This window comes from Tinamus guttatus, unplaced genomic scaffold (genome assembly GCF_059628265.1).
Source record: "Tinamus guttatus ecotype Peru unplaced genomic scaffold, ASM5962826v1 Tinamus_guttatus_pri_ptg000188l, whole genome shotgun sequence".
Classification (NCBI taxonomy): Eukaryota; Metazoa; Chordata; class Aves; order Tinamiformes; family Tinamidae; genus Tinamus; species Tinamus guttatus.
This window is the reverse complement of record NW_028288722.1, coordinates 836732-854443: the sequence shown is the minus strand read 5'-3', so window position 1 is coordinate 854443 and position 17712 is coordinate 836732. Positions and strand designations below refer to the sequence as shown.

The following is a 17712-nucleotide window of genomic DNA, read 5'->3' as shown; positions in this document are numbered from 1 at the left end:
GGCAAACTGTGTCTCACCAGATTTTTGGGCTGTCTTCTGCAGGAAACATGCAGGCTCAGATACAGAGCGGTGGTTGATGCGCTTCCCCCTGCGCCTTCCACCTTCTCCAGTGCCCAGGCTGGATGTGGGTGCGCAGGGATATGCGATGCACAGGGAGGGAGGGAAAAGGGGGACTCGGTACCAAAGAGCCATGAGCGACTCTAACGGTTGATGCGTCTCCTGACTCAAAGCACGGTCACAAGCGGCTTGCTTAATTGCTGTGTTTTGGATCTGTAAATTGGGATTCTGCAAATGCGCTAAGGGGGTTAACTCTGTGCAAGGAAGTACTTCAGCATCCGCTGCTAAAAATCTCTTCAGTCCTGGGGGGTGAAATGCTGTGCATTTCTTTCTGTCATGTTATTTCTAAGTGTCATCTGGGGTCACTAAATCTACTCTCTCTCTTCTCCTCCAGCTGAAGCTTGAAGATCGCTCTGTAGTCCCTCGAGATGTGGTCAGACACATGAGTTCCAGTGTAAGTGCTTTTTTCTTTCTTTTTCCTGTATCCCTTTTTGATTATGATACTGCTCTATGGATTTCTAAGACCTGCCAAATTGCCCGGGATGGAGCTGAACAGTAATGCTTGGAGCATGTTCTATTTTTGGCATGTTTAATTGATCTAGCTGCATCCTTTGAAAATAAAATGTTGATAAGACTGCCTTGCTGCTGCAGCATATCCACAAGATAGAAAGGTCTCCTGAGCAAACAAGCCTGGTAACGCCAGGTAATGAGACAAGTTTTCCCATCCGTCTGTCATCCCTGAAGCCTTAAGCCAATCCAAGCTGTAGGGAGCACGGAGCTGCTCCCTCTGCCCTGTGTGGAGGCAGCTCCCTTGGCTGTCACCATGTGTCTTTGGGCACTGTTGCTTGGAGGAAGCACCTTCAGGGAGGCCTCGATGCCCCGTGAGCACCATCGTAACCAGCTTCTCCCCAGAGAGGTGCAGCAGATCCCAGCACTACTGAGACCAGAGATGCTAAAGCACCCGACACAGCTAGGTCAGCAGAAAGCAGAGAGTCTTAACCAGCAGCCTATAATCATTCCAGTTTCTCTCTCCAGTTACTATTTCAAGTCTCAGTCCTCCCCTTCTGGCTTCGCAGCATATGCTCCTTATTGGAAATGTGCGGATTTGATTTTTGTGAAGGGAATACAGAGAACATTATCGGGATTGGTTATGAAGTGAGACCCGAGCTCTTTAGGAGCTGAGCTCGCCTGGCAATTTCTTGCTGCTGCTGCCACCTAACCTATAGCCCGGAGCCATATGGGCTGCCGTGTGCGCGCCCGCATCTTCTCTTGACTGGTTTCCAGCAGCAGCGTCGCTCCTGGGGCAGCGAGGAAGGGCTGGTGATGCAGCAGCAGCTGCACCACATGGCCTGCAGCCTTCTCTGCCCAGGGCGCTTTTCAAATAAAACCAGTTTTGCACAAAAAAAAGTAACCCCACCCCCCCATGCCCTGCCTTTTTCACGGAGTCTTCTGAACAAAAGAAACAGGAGGAAAATTTGAAGGGTAATTCAAGAAATGCTGAAACAAAGTATTTCTTTAATGAGCTTAATTCCTGTGTTTGAAGTGTAAATTCAGAGTCAGTGCTTTTTACCAAAACAGCAGCTTTATGAATGTGTTTGAATCCAAAGCAAAGAGCTGCTAGCAAAATGGAATATCAGCTGTTAGCGCGGTTGTACCTGGCACAGCTGGATACCAACAGATTCTCCTTGCTCAGAGGGATGCTTTCTGATGAGTCCTGCCTCTTAATTGTTTATTCAGTGATGCTTTTTATTGTCCTGAAAGCTTAAAATGACTTTGAGTTATTCTCCTCTTGGCAAACGTGGATAGGCTGCTTTTGTCTGCAATTTCCATACTTGTCTGAACAGGAATTCTTACAGGTGCTGCCAGCCTAAAATCAGGAGATGTCTTTCTATGTACCAGCAGCTATTTTGAATATCCATTTGCTGCCTGTTTGTATTTAAGCACTGGCATTTGCTTGACCACTGTAGTAGTGGCTGATAATTTTTACTGATGGAACAGTGAGTTCAAAAACATAGGAAAAATGAAGCATGCTTACACCTTACCTGCATGTACATTTTAAATGAGACTCTAAGCTCTTATCCCAAAGAAAGCTCGCTTGTTAACTAGAAGTAATCCAAAAATTACCGAAGCGTTTAAAATAGGAAATGTGCACAGACCGTCTGCCAGACCAGAATGTGGATGGCTGCCCTGCACCAGTTGGCCTGGCAAACGCACAATGTGGGACTTGCTCTGTATTCACCACACTCACTCAGGGCTTGTTTTTAACCTTGAGACTCGAAATCTTCAGTTCCTCAGGAGAACTGAGTTAAATTCATGTGTTTCTTATCTGGCATTGATCGGAGGGAGACAGGTTTAGTGCTACCGTGGGCAATGCATGAAACAAGGTTCTTTATTTCTGCCTGCTGTTGGACCAGAAGTCAGTTCCAGCTGCGTGAGGAATTTTGGAGGGAGCAGACATCACTTTACAGGTGGTTTGTTGGCTTGCAGAGTGGATTAGAAGCAGGTCTGTCATCTGTCAGGCACCTGCTTCCTGCCCCTTCAAGGGATAGTGGGCAGGGTTGCCCCCTTTAAATATAAGAATAAGAGGATGACATGAAGATTTCTTAAAAAAATAGAGCCTTGAAGGAGGAGAGAGAAGGGCAGGAAGTAGAAGACAGAGTTGAAGGCTGCACTTGCTGCTGCTGTTCTCTGAGGTGGAATTTGCTGGTGTCCCTTAAAGCCTTGTGTGTGATGGGGGAGGAAATTGCCTATCTGCTCCTTCAATGCATCACACTGGAGAAGGTATGTGCTGTGTAGATACCAGCAACAGGGAGAGAGTCTAGGGAGCACACTGAATTTTGGTGTGAATTGGGCTTGAATCACGCACCCTTCTAATGAGCATGCTGTTCCTGCAAAGAGCAGCCACCTCCCTTGTTTTGTAGGGCTGCTGCTGGGATTGAGAGCAACAGATGGATTTTTTTTATAAAGAGATGTGACATATGAGCAGGTTTCACTTGATCCTCCTTTATTTGGAGCATCTAATAGGTTTTGTGTGAGCTGGGGGAGAGCAGGGCTCTGGCCAAAGAGCGCGGGCCGCGTTGGGACTGCGGCGCGGAGCCTCTCGTCTCGCAGCGTCATGCAGCAGAACGCCTCAGCCTGCAAACCTGCCCGCCCTGGCACGGGCTGCTTATCTGGCAGCCAAATAACCTCGTCATAACCAAAGGTTCAGTGGCAGGTGAGAGAAGAGCCGTGATTCAGCAGCTTTTCCTTCGCTTCCTTTGCGTAGTGATCACAACACAGCTCATCTCTCAACTTTGGAGCAAGTGGGAGGAGGTACAGGCTGAACCTAAACCCTGCCTATGACTAGGTAAAACCCAGCTGGATAAAATGGACCTGTTGGGGTACTGGATGCTGAGGTGCTGGCATGGTTCTAGTGTGGTCTCTGGAGGAACCCTTCTTATTCCATCCACAGCTGTTCCCAGTGGGATACTGTAGAAGGAAGGAGAAACTGATGCTCTTTACCACCATTTTCCATAATCTCTTGACAACAGTACAGCTTTTCCATTGGGCATGGCAAGGCTGCTTTGCTGTTAACTCTGGTGCCCCTTGGGACTCCAGCAAAGCAGTGCTGTCCTCGCCAAGCTAGAAGAGCCACAGGAACCAAAGGCGTTGGACTATATCATGTCCCAGAGCTGCTACCGCACTGGGTGCTGCTAAAGGAAGAGGAATTTCTGAAGTGCTTAGTGTGGAGTGAGGGATTTGTTTCTTGTGGAATTTTTGGTCTCCAGTCGCTAAACAGAATCCAGAACATAGGGTTGAAACTGAAAAGTTTGGGCAGAAGGTGTTTTTGGAGGAAGAGCAGGGGGAATGGCGGAGCGTTGCCCCCAGAAGCTGGGGTATCAGTTCAGCAGGTCCAACCTCCGCACGGGGCTTAGGCTCTGCCGACAGCTGGAGATGGAGAATGGTCCTAACAAACCCATTTTCAGGTCTGCAGCTGACACTACGGCTTTGCTGCAGCTCCTTCCTGGAGGTCTGTGCTCAGCATCGAGCCAAGCTGCCCTGCAGTGGGCAGCAGCTCTGTGTGGGAAAGGCCCACTCGGGTTCATAGGATCATGGAATCCTTACGGTTGGAAGGGACCTCTAGAGATCATCTAGTCCAACTCCCCTGCACACGCAGGGTCACCTAGAGCACCTGGCACAGGACTGCGTCCAAGCGGGTTTGGAAGATCTCCAGAGAAGGAGACTCCACAACCTCTCTGGACGGTCTGTTCCAGTGCTCTGGCACCCTCACTGTTGAGTAACTTTTCCTTAAGTTGCTGTGGAACTTTGGATGCTTCAGTTTGTGGCCATTTCCTCTAGTTCTGTGGGTGGCCACCAGTGAAAAGAGGCCGGCCCCATCCTCCTCACTGCCTCCCTTGAGGTACTTCTAGACACTGCTCAGGTCCCCTCTCAGCCTTCTCTTCTCCAGCTGAACAGGCCCAGCTCCCTCAGCCTCTCCTCATAGGGCAGATGTTCCAGGCCCCTGATCATCCTTGTGGCCCTGCGCTGGCCTCTCTCCAGCAGCTCCACATCCCTCTTGTCCTGTGGAGCCCAGAACTGGACACAATACTCCAGATGTGGCCTCACCAGGGCTGAGCTGAGGGTCAGGATCCTCTCCCTCGAGGTTTGCGACCTTGGGCTCTGCTAGGCCGGCCCCGAGCCCTCTTGGCCACCTCCACGGCTGAGATATTTGCCACGCTGTCCCTCGGCCAGCTTTTCTAGAGGCCTCTGGTCTTGAATAAATGAAAGTATCGATGGTCGCAGGCGCGAGGAGACCGGGGCAGTGGGGTGGTGACTGGAGGAGCAGCCCGTTGTCGCAGGCCCGCGTGGGCAGCGTGCGTGTCGCCTGCTCCCTGCCAAGGCAGCCCAGGAGGCGCTCAACAGCATGTGCTGTTTTCTTTAGGACAGAAAAGATGAAACTTTACTTTAAAAAAATGAGGGAGATAATGGCAACCATATTTTAACTGGACCGACTGTAAATTACCTGGCTTGAAACCCTGAAATCTGATGGAAGGTGCCAGATTTCTTTCTTAGCCTGGCAGCAAATGAAGGCAGTGTCTAATGTCCTGCAGAATCAAGTTTTAAGTCCCAGGTAGCTCTGATTTTTTTGTGTGTGTTCTGGAGCTGATGGTCTCTCCCTGCCCTTGCCAGTTCATGGCAGTACCTTGGGGTACAGGGGATTTTAAGGGAAGCAAATGCTACTTGTCTGATACAGCATCATCCTAGCTGAACAGATACAGGAGGCCCTGGCCTGCTGCATCAACAACTGTTGCAAGATTAGCTAGAAATAAAGTGTTCCTGGTCTCCAAAAGTGATCTTGCTCTTTGAGATGTTTGATGTGGCGTGATCCGTCATTACAAAATTGTCCTAGTGTCCATGCACTGTCTTTTGCGTGTGTAAAACTTGTTGAAATTATAAAGGGAGGAGGTTGTTCATGAGACTTGTCTCTGTGCTTCCTCTCTTTAGCAGAACATATATTTGTGTAAGAACCTTCCCTGTGTGATAAATCCTGTTCTCTTTTGTTTCCAGGACAGCCAGTGTGGGACTGTAATTGATGTCAACATAGAGTGTGCTGTGAAGCTGGTAGGAACCAACTGTATCCTCTACCCTGTCAACAGCAAAGACCTGCAACATATCTGGGTGAGAATGGAACCAAAATGTGTGTGGGGACCAGGACTTGGTTATTTGGAAGATGATGCTGTATTCCAACAACTATATGCAAGGGAAATATCTGTATTGTGTGTGGTGCATCTGGAACTTGATTTTAGCCTAAGCTTAGCAAAAGTATCCTCTGGAAAAGGACTGTGCAGCATCCCATCTTCCCTCCAGCTCTTCCATGTTTCTGGTCACCCCATTGAGACCAGTTAGACTGGAAGGACTAGGCTGGTGAGAAAGCTTCTGTACTGAGTTTAGTGTGTTGACCCATCACAGCCCTGTACTATGATGGTTTTGAGCTGCAATATTAATGTACCAGCAGGTTGTAAAAGCGTTGATATGAGTCAAGCATATTTCTATCTATCTGAAGCAATCTGAGACATGCCTGGTTCTCCCCGTCGAGTGGGTGATTTCCAGAAATCAAGTGGCATAGTGGCATCATTCTTCCTCTGAGAAAAAGATCCTAGAGAGGAGTGCTACAAACCCTTTGCCAGAAATGGGCCTGTAGCTAGGCTCAGTGATTTAAAAAAAAAAAAAAAAATCACCACTGGCTGAAGGCCTGCGCAAGCAGCCTCTGCTTTGCAGAGTGCATACCTTTTGAACACAATAAGACCCTTGATCTGGCAAGTTTAAAATCAGAGATGATAAAATAAAGCCAGATCCGTGTGGAGAATCCAGGCTATGTTCTGACCGCAAAGCAAGTGCTCTTCTGCGTTCCTCAATTCCTGCTTGCAGCAAGGCCTGCAGGTTCAGTCCTAAGTCCTTCTGAGCGAGCTCGTTATCCAGGCTGCATTGTGTGAGGACTTGCTTGAGGACATGAAGGATAAGAATTGCTGTTAATGAGGCTCGTCTATTTCTTTGTAGCCGTTCATGTATGGTGATTACATAGCCTATGACTGCTGGCTGGGTAAGGTCTATGATTTGAAGAACCAGGTGATCCTGAAGCTTTCCAATGGAGCCAGGTACCTCTCTCTGTGAACACTGTCTCCCTTTCTCTTCGGTTTCATCATCCTGATCTATTTTAGGAGAGCTAGAAACAGGCTTGGCTTCTCATTCACATACTGGCAAGTCATCTGCTTGCGTTATTTTCAGATATAGGGGAATAAGAATTCATGTTGTTCTCCGAGACCATTAGGGTTCACTGGCCATGTTTGGAAAGGTGTCTGAAAGATTATTATTATCTTTTTTAATACCAGCAGATCAGTTTTCCAGAACTAAGGTACTTTGATTTAAAACAATACTTCTGCTCCCAAAAAGATGCATCACATCTAATCCAGGTGTTTTCTCAGTAGGAGAGCATACCTTCACTGAGATATAAGGAAGGAGGATACTTACCTTAAAACAACTTTAGAAACTTGGACTCAGCAGGTTATCAGGTTTTTTAAGACCAAGAAGTAGCTCAAGGTTGAGCGTGAGCTGGTAAAAGCATCACTGTTTTATCTTCACTGTGGCTTGTAGCTGTACTGGGATTTTTTCAGCAAAGACAAAATCTTACGTTATACCTCTAGAGAGATTTAAGCAGAGATATTTAAAGAAATATCTGATTAATTCTGTAGTTCTGCAAAGCCAATAGGAAGATCTGAATTCTGTTCCTTGCACATGTTGAACAGTTGCTTGGGAAGCTAAAACCTTCTGAAAACCTACAGCCACTTATGTTCCACTCGGTGTGCAGAGATCCAGCATATATTGCAGGGTGTATGTACAGAGCTGCTCAGGCAGTGGCAGTTGCTCTGGTGGGGTTTGCACCCCAGTTGGATGGCTCTGGCAACATCTCTTCTCTGTTTTGCAGATGTTCTATGAGCACAGAAGATGGATCCAAGCTGTATGATGTTTGCCCTCACGTCAGTGACTCGGTGAGCTCCTACTTCTCTTTGGGGTCTTTTGGATCAACTTTAGGCCTTCTGTGTAGGATGGAAGGGGAAGACAAAACCATAATCTTTTATTAATTCTAAAAAATTAAGTGACATATTATAGCTGAAAAGCACTTTCCCTTTCAAGGGAAGAAAAGTGAGTAGTGTAACAGGATGTAGCTTAAAGGTAATGTTAGTAATGAGCAGGTTTTCAGGAGGTATTAAAATAGTATAATCCAGCTGCTTCCTTTGCAAACAACTTGCATAACCTGCAGTCAGATCAGATGGCTGATGTCAAGGTAGTTCTACCTTCTCAGTACACCTGCCCGTGCTTGGAATAGCTCTTATTTCATTTAGCACTTTCAAATGGCTTCCCTTTTTGCAAAAAAGCATATTGTTTAAATGGTATTCTGCTTAAAAAAATGTATTTTTAGATAACGTAAAATAAAAATAAACTGCGCCTCTTGCCAGTCAGGCCACTTTTGAAGCATGTGTAGTCGTCTAGAGATTTGCACTTGAGTGTTAAAAATGAGTCGTCTCCTGCGTTACTCTTGATCTTTTGCTCAGAATTGCTGTGTCTGCGTTCAGTGCTTACCTGATTTAGCTTTTGTCACGCTGCTGTTATCCATTCTGACAAATTACAAGACTTGTATTTTTGTGCCGAGTATTTTATCTGCCTGAAACTGCTCTGTCCGCCCCCACATCCCAAGTCTTTGACTCGTCAAGTCACTCTAAATATTAGTGGAAAAGATTTCCAGCAGTGTCATTGTTCTGGTGGCAGTCCTGTTGTGTTTTCAAAGGACTCTCACGCTTAACTAACCTACCAGAGAGAGTTAAGCTTAATCTGTCAAGAAGAGAAGGAAGGCAGAAATCCTGTCTGAGAGCTGTAGGTGCTTGAGTTAGAGCAGGTAAAAGAAATGGGGTGTCCTCTCCCAGGACTCGGCCCACCCTGGCTGCCTCGTTACAGACGTTTGGGTGAAATCCTTAGCTTTGGTTTCCTGCGGGCACCTTTGCTTCTCCGCCACTGAGCCCTAGTCCTGTACGAGTGTGTGGCAGTGTAGGTTGCCATAGAAACTGTTAGGTTGACTTCAGGAGAGGAATGAGTCTTCAGGAGAAGGGCAACTTGCAGATGAGGCTTCCCATTTTCAGCTAATCCGACTGATCATGAACAGGAAAAGAGAAATGCTAGAATCCCAATCTGGAGAGCAAAAGCCCTTTACACTGCCTTTTTTTCCCTCTCTCTCTCTCTCCCCCACAGGGTCTCTTCTTTGATGATTCATACGGCTTTTATCCCGGGCAAGTCCTCATCGGGCCTTCTAAAGTCTTTTCCAGCGTGCAGTGGCTCTCGGGTGTGAAGCCTGTTCTGAGCACAAAAAGCAAGTTCAGGGTGGTGGTGGAAGAGGTAAGGATTGATGGGCTGCCACAGCTGCTTCCTGCACAGGACGGTTCCCTGGCTGGTGTTTTGGAGCCTGCTCAGCTTGCCATGGTCACCTCCCCAGAGCAAACGTTCTGCAGCTCTGTTCCTCTGGTGTGACAAATGTCTCCTTGTGCACTGGCAGGCTCTGGAGCACAGTTTGGCTTTTCCTCTCAAGGGTCCCTGCTGGCACCATATGGGAAGGTGCAGATACGCTTCAAATATTGCACTGTTGATCATTAGGGTAGCAGAAGCACCTCTTCTACTGAAACTTAATGTTGTGTGCTATCCAAAAAGGGAAAGCTCTTGCTGACTCTTTGCTAAAAGAGGGAGCAGCTCCAAGTCCCTTAGCACGTCTTTGGGCTGTTTATGTGTATGTACTGTGTCTTTCTTCCTTGGCCAGATGTCTTCTCTCTTGAAGTAGCAACTGTGGAAGCCCAGTGCCATTCCACAGCAGCACTGCGGTGCTGAATCTGTCCTTGGCTGTCTTAAATGACAAAAGTGGCTCTGTTCCTTTCCTGCACTTAACTTGTAGATCCTAGACACTGATCTAAGAAAGCTTCTGAAAAACGTAACCCCTCTCCCTTTACATTATAGGTACAAGTGGTAGAACTAAAAGTTACTTGGATCACTAAAAGTTTCTGTCCTGGAGGTACTGACAGTGTGAGCCCTCCACCCTCGGTAATCAGCCAGGAGAACCTGTCCAGGTGAGACGGTTTAAAAAACTCTTCTTGACTCCTCATTTTCAGAGCCTACATAAACTCTGGGTGATGTGTCTAGGTCAAAGCTACTGTTTCCAGTGATTTTTCTCCTATCTGTGTCCCTGTATACTCGAGACCTCCAGCGCGCTGATGGAGTAGCTTCCAAAGAAGCTTAGCAGACATGAGTTACCATTATGAGCTTGTCATTCCATCGTCCTCTCCAAGTGCCCTCCAGTCGACATGGAGGGAAGCGATGTGTGGAGACAGCTTCCTTCTTTGCACAGAGGTTGCAGCCCGTGTGTGTGTACAGAAAGAGACGTTAAGCGCTGTGTCCCGCGTGGGGTCTGGTACTGAGGGAGCATCTGGTGCCCTCTGCAGGCAGCTGCTGCAGATAGAACTGGACAAAATTCAAAAAGCAGGGAGTAAGATGAGCAGTCACACAATGTAGCGTAGCCGCATCTGGAACTCGTCAGGAAGCAGGAGGAGAAAAGCACTCGGGTGACAGCAAAAAACAATGCCAACCTCAAACGCCTCTTGGCAGCGCCCTCTGGGAGCGAGGGGACTAGGAGAGCAGACACTAGTGTCCCACCCGAACCCTTTGTATATCCCCACCCAGTCCCTGGTGACCTTTGCTATTCCTCCTCTAGAACTGTGTGCATGGAAAAGATTTGGTGTTTTGTGCTGGTTTTTGTCACCCCAGGACATGCCAGCCTTGGGAAGGCTCTGGTGCTGGCTTCTGTGGCTGCTTTTGTGCATTCCTCACAGCTGTCCCCCTCTTCTACTAGGGTGAAGCGGCTGGGGTGCTTTGACCATGCCCAAAGACAGCTTGGGGAGAGGTGTCTCTACGTGTTCCCTGACAAGGTGGAACCTGCAAAAATCACCTGTGAGTGTCCAGAGAGGAACTGCGTCCTGGGTGAAGGATCGGTCGCCAAAAAGGTGCGTTGAGGGGCTAGCGGGAGGTATGAGTTGTCTGTGCATTTCTGGCCGCAGTGGCTTTTAAAGCAGAGACCTTCCTGCCAGTCACATGGCTGTGAAATGTGACTCCTGAGTGGCAGTTGCTGGCAACAAGCCACCGTGGCCCTTTACAACCAAGTCACCCTGTGCAGTGATCTCGTTGCACTGGGAGAAGCAAGCAGCTAATGGCAGCAGGGGACACGGCAGGACACTTGAACACAGAGGTGCTGCCCTGCAGGGGCAGCTCTGCTCTGACAGGTCCCACAGATGTGGCATTTTCATTAGCATGACCCCACATTCCTTGTGGGGTTGACCTTCAGTTAAGTCCCTGCTACAGTGAGACAAGAAAAATGATTGCGTCCTACTTGGGGCCGTGCTGTGGTTTCTGCACACAGAACCCTGCCGTGTTCCCAGAACAGCAGGAATTAGCAGTGTGGATGGTGACCTTCCTGCATAGTGCTCTGTTATATAAATAACCTGGGAAGCCTCTTGGATCCTCCATAACAAAAAGATCAGAGCATGTTTAAAATGCGCATGTTTAAAACAAGAATGCTTTAAAGAGCAGAAACTTTTCTTGGACTAGTAGACCGGTGCATAAGGCCTGGCAATGTTTGCTTCTGGCCAGAGCAGTGAGATGACTTTAAGATGCCACCACTGCCAACGTGACCTGCTGGTCTACAGGATGCTCTGTCGTGGGTGAAGTGTCTGCGTAGCCCTGTGCCGAGCTAGTGTGTGTGTGTGGGCCTGTTGTCTGACCCCGTGCTGCTTTCCCCAGGTGAGGAGGCTGCTCAAGAAGCAGATAGTGAAGATCATGTCATGCTCCCCAGAGTCTCAGGCTCCTAGTGAAGCCCCTGACAAAGAGTCTGCTGCAGCTGCTGACCAGAAATCAGAGGAACCTAAGCCTGGATCCAAGAGTGAGGTGGAGGAGTCTTCCACCACTGCAGCAAGCGCCGGGGAGAAAAAGGAAGAGCAACCTGAAGAAACAGAGAAGGATAAGGGGGGAGCAGTGCGACAACAGCAGCCCCCATTCCTGCTGAAGGACGAGGGGTCGTCTGACTACCGGCTTCAGTCCATGGAGCAAGATGCTGACGACGAGGCAGCCGATGACACCGACGACACCAGCTCTGTCACCTCTTCTGCTAGTTCCACCGCCTCATCCCAGAGCGGCAGCGGCACGGGGCGCAAGAAGAGCATTCCTCTTTCCATCAAAAACTTGAAGCGGAAGCACAAGAAGAAGAAGACCAAGGTTTCACGGGAGTTTAAGCCAGGAGACAGGTGAGCCCAACCCTGGCGTGCTTGCCAAAACCTCCCTGGCTCGGGAGGGGAAGGCTGCTGGGCGCTGCGTGGCGGTGATGGCAGCAATCGGGGTGTGCTGGCTGCGCATGGCACGTGTGAAATGTGCCTGGTGCGAGTCCAGCTCCTGATGCACGCGACACGACAGCGATCCTCTGCTGTCCCAGGGGTGCCTCAGGGCTTGGGCAGAGATCCGTGCCGCCCTTGTGGGGCAGCTTCTGCAGAGAGGCTCAGAATGGCCTGTGGTAGCAAGAATGGACAGTTTTTCCTTGGAGAGGAATCTCCAGATGAGCATGGAGGTCTCTGTTGGTAGGGATTTTAGCAGTGGTCCATGCTCTATCCCTGCTCAGCTCCGTAGATGTTTTTGGGTGGAGAGGGTATCTGTTTAATGAACAGAATGTGCTCCTTAAGAGTGTTGGAGAAAATCATTTTAGTAGTTTGGTGAGCGGAGCATTGCATGTCCCTGTCTTTGGATATAACAGGGAATGTTCTGGAAATAACTGGATTTCAGCAGCTTTTGTTTTTTTTCCCAGATTTGGGGATGCTTGAAGTGTTTCCAGGGGAAGTGCAGACCCCTGGCAGCTGCCTCGCCTGTCTCGCTGGCTCCCTTGCGCTGCTTAGCTCTATACAGATCCAGCACCAGAAATCACTAAAGGAGATATGTGAAAATCCTCCCAGGAAAAAATGATGTTGTCAGGATGAGGGGGCCAGTATTGTGAGAATGCAGCAGACTTCATTCACAGTCTGCTTGGGTATTTCATCTTTGCCTGTGCACTAGAAGAGTATTTCTTTAGCCCTTGGGGGGGTTTGGAGAAGCTGTGCTTGAAGGTCACAAGCTTCAGCACAGCAGCATTCGAGTGTGGCCCAGTTTGCTTTTCCCTTCACATCGTCTTCCTGAGTGCCTGTGCTTTGGTAAAGGCTTTGCTAAGGCTCCCTTCAAGTAGGTGGAGGGGAGAGACCTCTCTCCCTGTGCTACATGTGGGCAAATCGGTACAAAGAAGAAATCTCTGCTTTTGAGACAGTTTAGAGATGACTGTGTCACAAAGTGCAAGACATTGGGGCTTTTATGCAAACCAGCTGACACTTCATAGAATCACAAAAGGCTGAAGGTTGGAAGGGACCTCTAGAGATCATCCAGTCCAACCCCTCTGCACACGCAGGGTCACCTAGAGCACGTGGCACAGGACTGCGTCCAAGCGGGTTTTGAAGATCTCCAGAGAAGGAGACTCCACAACCTCTCTGGGCAGCCTGTTCCAGTGCTCTGGCACCCTCACTGCTAAGGAATTTTTCCTTAAGTTCCTGTGGAACTTTTGGTGCTTCAGTTTGGGACTGTTTCTTCTAGCTCTGTCGGTGGCCACCAGTGCAAAGAGCCCCATCCTCCTCACTGCCTCCCTTGAGGTACTTCTAGACACTGCTCAGGTCCCCTCTCAGCCTTCTCTTCTCCAGGCTGAACAGGCCCAGCTCCCTCAGCCTCTCCTCATAGGGCAGATGTTCCAGGCCCCTGATCATCCTTGTGGCCCTGCACTGGACTCTCTCCAGCAGCTCCACATCCCTCTTGTCCTGTGGGGCCCAGAACTGGACACAATACTCCAGATGTGGCCTCACCAGGGCTGAGTAGAGGGGCAGGATCCCCTCCCTCGACCTGCTGGAGACGCTCTTCTTAACGCGCCCCAGGATCCCATTGGCCTTCTTGGCCACGAGGGCAACTGCTGCCTCATGGTCACCTTGTCGTCCACCACGACGCCCAGGTCCTTCTCTGCAGAGGGCATTTGTGGCAGCTGGTCGCAGCTCAGGGCGAGGGACCTGGGCTGCTTGGATATTCAGATGGGGCTGCCGAGAGCATCAGTTGGTGCCGTGACAAACACTGCTAAGTGCAGTGGAGGGGCTGCCTGGCTGGGCACTGGACCTCATGTGTCAGCTCATGGGCATCTCTAGCTGCAGGGAGCCAGCTCAGTGTGTGGCTTTGGCTTCATTTAGTGGCTGGTTGCAGCTCCCTGGGCATCGTGGGGACCTCTGGTTATTTTTCAGTAAGCATAAACTGCTGCACAGACAGAGCTACGTCACTTTGTGGTTAACCTGCCTTTCTGCTCTCCCCCCTTCAGCTGAAAACTGCCCACCAAGCAATCCATCTCTTGGCGTTGCCCACCATGACCTGTTGTAGACTTCACTTTCTGATAAGTTCTTACCTAACATCTTGACGCTATTGAATTTTTACATTAGTTTCACTTAAATATGTTTCCCCCTCAATATTTGTAAAACAAGGGCCACAGAAAAGTTCTGTTTGCCTTAGCTTTGGCCTGCAGCTCTGCTCTGTCCAGCCCTCAAGCAACTTCTCTCTTCAACCAACCCTGTCCAGCTCCATGGTGAAGTACCAGCATGTGGGCCATTGTTGAATGCTTAGGATTCATCTTTGAGCAGCAGGCACCTGCGTGTGTGTGAATTGCTGGGAAGCAAACTTTCCCCTTGAAACGCAATACTCCTTTACCCACATTCACTATATTGTCTTCTTTCCCTTTCTGGAAGGGCCGAGATAAAAGACACTGCTCTGTTTTCCCTTTCCAGTCTCATGCCCTTCAAAGGCTCCTCAGAACTGCCAGGCTAGAGAGCTCCAGGGGACAAGCTTCAGCAAGGCTTGAAGCTTCTGTCTTGTCTGTCCATTAGGTGCAGAAAGTGGGTGCTAGTAGTCACGTTCATTTGCTTCCCTGGGAATAAAATGAACCCAGCGTCGGCTCCCAGGAAAACAAATCCTCCTGCACTGCACCCTGGCAGCCACGTTACATCTGCAGGGACTGAGAACCAGTCGGAATGGAGCCGCCGCGTAGCCTTTCCCACTGGGACTCCGTGGGCTTTCCTGACCGATGCTTCCCAGTGCGTTGCTGTGAAGTGCTGAGGTCCATTCAGGTGGATCAGGAGCTGTGTGAGGTGTTGTTGCTGTTTGGTTGTTTTTTTCCCCCTCTGGTAACTCGTTGTTGCCTTTCCGTGTTCCCAGGGTTGCTGTGGAGGTGGTGACCACGATGACTTCAGCTGATGTGATGTGGCAGGATGGCACCGTGGAGACCAACATCCGCTCCAACGAGCTGATTCCAGTACATCATCTGGACAACAATGAATTCTGCCCTGGGGATTTTGTGGTGGACAAAAGAGGTATTGGGTGTGAAAATCGTGCTCTCCTCAGGGAGCAAACATTGCTTAAATGTAGTGTATTCTTTAGTCTGCATCTGTGGTACTTTGTAACTTGACACAGTAGCTCAAGGTAGGTACAAGAGTCTAACAAGGGACTGACAGTGATTTGGGAGCATAGTAGTTGTGGGAGGCAGGGAGCTCTTGGTCATCCTGTCCCTGAACTTGGATGCAGTCTGAATAGTCCTGCAGCTGGTCTAGAGAGCAAGCACCAAGGTGATGGGCCATTTTTCTGTCGATAACAGAGCTCAAAAGCGGTCACGGAGTGAATGTAATCACCCTTTCTAGTCAGCTTGTTTTGTCATCGTTCCGTGTTCTGTTCCCTTTCAATCATGTGGCTTAAACTGAGCACAGCTTTCACTAAGGGAAGAGTCCAACCTGTTCTCTGTAGGAAGAATATTCTTACTCGTGCCTTTTGCAAAGAAAGGCTTCCAGCTGAAGCTTAGGCCTGGCAGTCTTGGTTGCTGTGTGAAGCTTGTGCTCCTGCACTTAACTTGTCTATTTTTTTTTCCTACCCTGGTGACCAAAAGCTCAGAGCTCCCAGGATCCTGGCGTGTACGGAGTAGTGCAGTCTGGTGACCACATTGGCCGCACGTGCATGGTGAAGTGGTTCAAGCTGAAACCAACTGGAGATGATGTGGAGGTGAGTGCAGTAGCCAGGGCCTTGTACTCTGAGAGCAGCCAGGAGAAGCAGCCACAAAACTGCACAAACTTCACAGATAAACCTGGGAGTTTGAGCTCCTGTTCCTTGAGAAAAGGAACAGGAATATTATTTAGGCCTCAGAGACTCGCTGGAGACAGTGTCACTTCATACATTTTGTGTCCCTGAGATCAGAGCAAGTAGAGAGTCACAGCACGCGATCAGCTGTAGGCTCTGATCTGTGTGAAAGCTTTTCCTGGAGTAATTTCTCATGTCCACTATAAGAATTTTTCCCTTCTGTGTGTCTGGCTGGTTGGCAGAAAGGGAATCTGCAACTTGTAGTTGTCCTGCTTGTCTCTGCAGGGCAGTGTTGTCTGCAGTCCTGCTTGTAGGGCACTTCCTCCCCTAATACCCTCGGAGCACTGTGTTTTTCAGGATCCTGTTGGACTAGTCGGAGATGTGCTGTCCCAATTCCTCTCAAATCTGGCGTGCAGTGCTCTGAACAGGAGATCAGATTGTCCTCACAGGGCCCGGCCCCTTGCACCTAGAGACAGAGCTTCAGTCTCGTCTGGGATTATGTTCCTCTCTACTGCCTGTTATGTCTTCCTAGTACTTTTCCTCCAGAAGAAATCAAATGGAAGACATTTCCTATCAATAGACAAGTTTTTCATCAAGCTTCATTTTGCCTTGATTTATTTCCAAAGTAAATGCTGTCCTTCAGTGCTCCTGAAATGTCTTTGAGAAACTGAGAGTTCAGAAGGGTATAAAATCCTCTTCTGTCTTGTGATCCTAGTGGTATAAAACCTAAAGTAAAAGGCAAGGTGAAGTAAAAAAGCAGGAGGCAGGATAGTTTTTTTTCCTTTTTGTTCCTTGTTTGATGTGCCTTAATACCTGGCACTGCAGCCCAGCACAGGTGTTTGCCATGGGCTGAGATGGAACGAGGTGGCACTAGCAGCTCTGCAGGCTGTTGGACCAACTGGATATTGGCAGGAAAAAAAAACCCCACGTTGTCGAAGGCCGAGTTGGCCGATGCACCCGGGCTGACACGTGTTTGCGTTGTCTCCGCCGCAGCTGATCGGGGAGGAGGAGGACGTGAGCGTGTACGATATCGCCGATCACCCCGACTTCCGCTTCCGTACCACGGACATCGTCATTCGCATCGGCTCCGAGGGAGCCACGGCCAACGAGGACGAGGTGAGTCCTGGAGCTGCTGTGACACACACGGCCTTGGGCCCCTGTGGGCTTCCTGGCTCGCTAATTCTGTAGCACAGTGTGCCCTGCTTGCCGGAGTAACGTGAAATCTCTATGGCTAGTGAAGATGTAACCTAGAAGGCCTTTGAGCGTGGTGACTGAAGCTATAGCAGAGTAAAACCAAAATTGAGGCAAGAATCAAACGTGAGTTTGATATTTCTAGTTAAATTTTGCCTCAAACTTTGGAGTAAGTGCTAACGTGAGGCTGTTCTAAGGCTCCCTGAGCCAAGCGCAGAGGTTGGTTTGTCCGGAGCTGGAGAAACCTGTTTTACAACAACTGAAGATTCAGCTTCAGGTTTTCCTCTGACTTACCACGTACACATTTAATTTGGATTGCTGAATTCATTGATCTTCCAGTGGGGCAGGGGGAAGAGGGAGCAATTCCTTTTGGAGCGGTTCCTCCCTGCTCTTGCAGTGCCTTCGGCTTTTGAGAGGGCTGCCCTGAGAAGGGTTAAAGGGTTTAGGGTTGCTCTTGTTGTGGCTCTAGTTTCAGCAGTGCGGATGGTCTCTGTGCTTGCTCAGCTGACCCAAATAACCTTTTCCTGGTGCATGCTGCTGCCCGTGCCTTCCCGCTGCGCCCGTTGTCACTGGCCCAGCGCCAAGGCCCCTTCCTGGCATCCCGCTAGAGGGCAGCTGGATTCGGAGGAAGGGGAAGGGCTCTGGTCCCCGTGCCCGCTCCCCTTGCCTAGTTTGGAGGAA

The 17712-nt window shown here is 49.3% G+C and overlaps 1 protein-coding gene across 1 annotated transcript in view; it reads left to right on the top strand.

The window, feature by feature from the left end:
- Window positions 1-17712, top strand: part of UBE2O (ubiquitin conjugating enzyme E2 O) — a 54403-nt gene that overhangs the window by 27864 nt on the left and 8827 nt on the right. Inside the window, exons 2-12 of the mRNA XM_088523415.1 lie at window positions 452-511; window positions 5605-5715; window positions 6595-6692; window positions 7520-7583; window positions 8839-8982; window positions 9592-9701; window positions 10481-10631; window positions 11425-11924; window positions 14932-15086; window positions 15653-15765; window positions 16834-16956. Of these exons, the coding sequence (XP_088379541.1) occupies window positions 452-511; window positions 5605-5715; window positions 6595-6692; window positions 7520-7583; window positions 8839-8982; window positions 9592-9701; window positions 10481-10631; window positions 11425-11924; window positions 14932-15086; window positions 15653-15765; window positions 16834-16956 (1629 nt within the window). The remainder of the gene's footprint in view (window positions 1-451; window positions 512-5604; window positions 5716-6594; window positions 6693-7519; window positions 7584-8838; window positions 8983-9591; window positions 9702-10480; window positions 10632-11424; window positions 11925-14931; window positions 15087-15652; window positions 15766-16833; window positions 16957-17712) is intronic.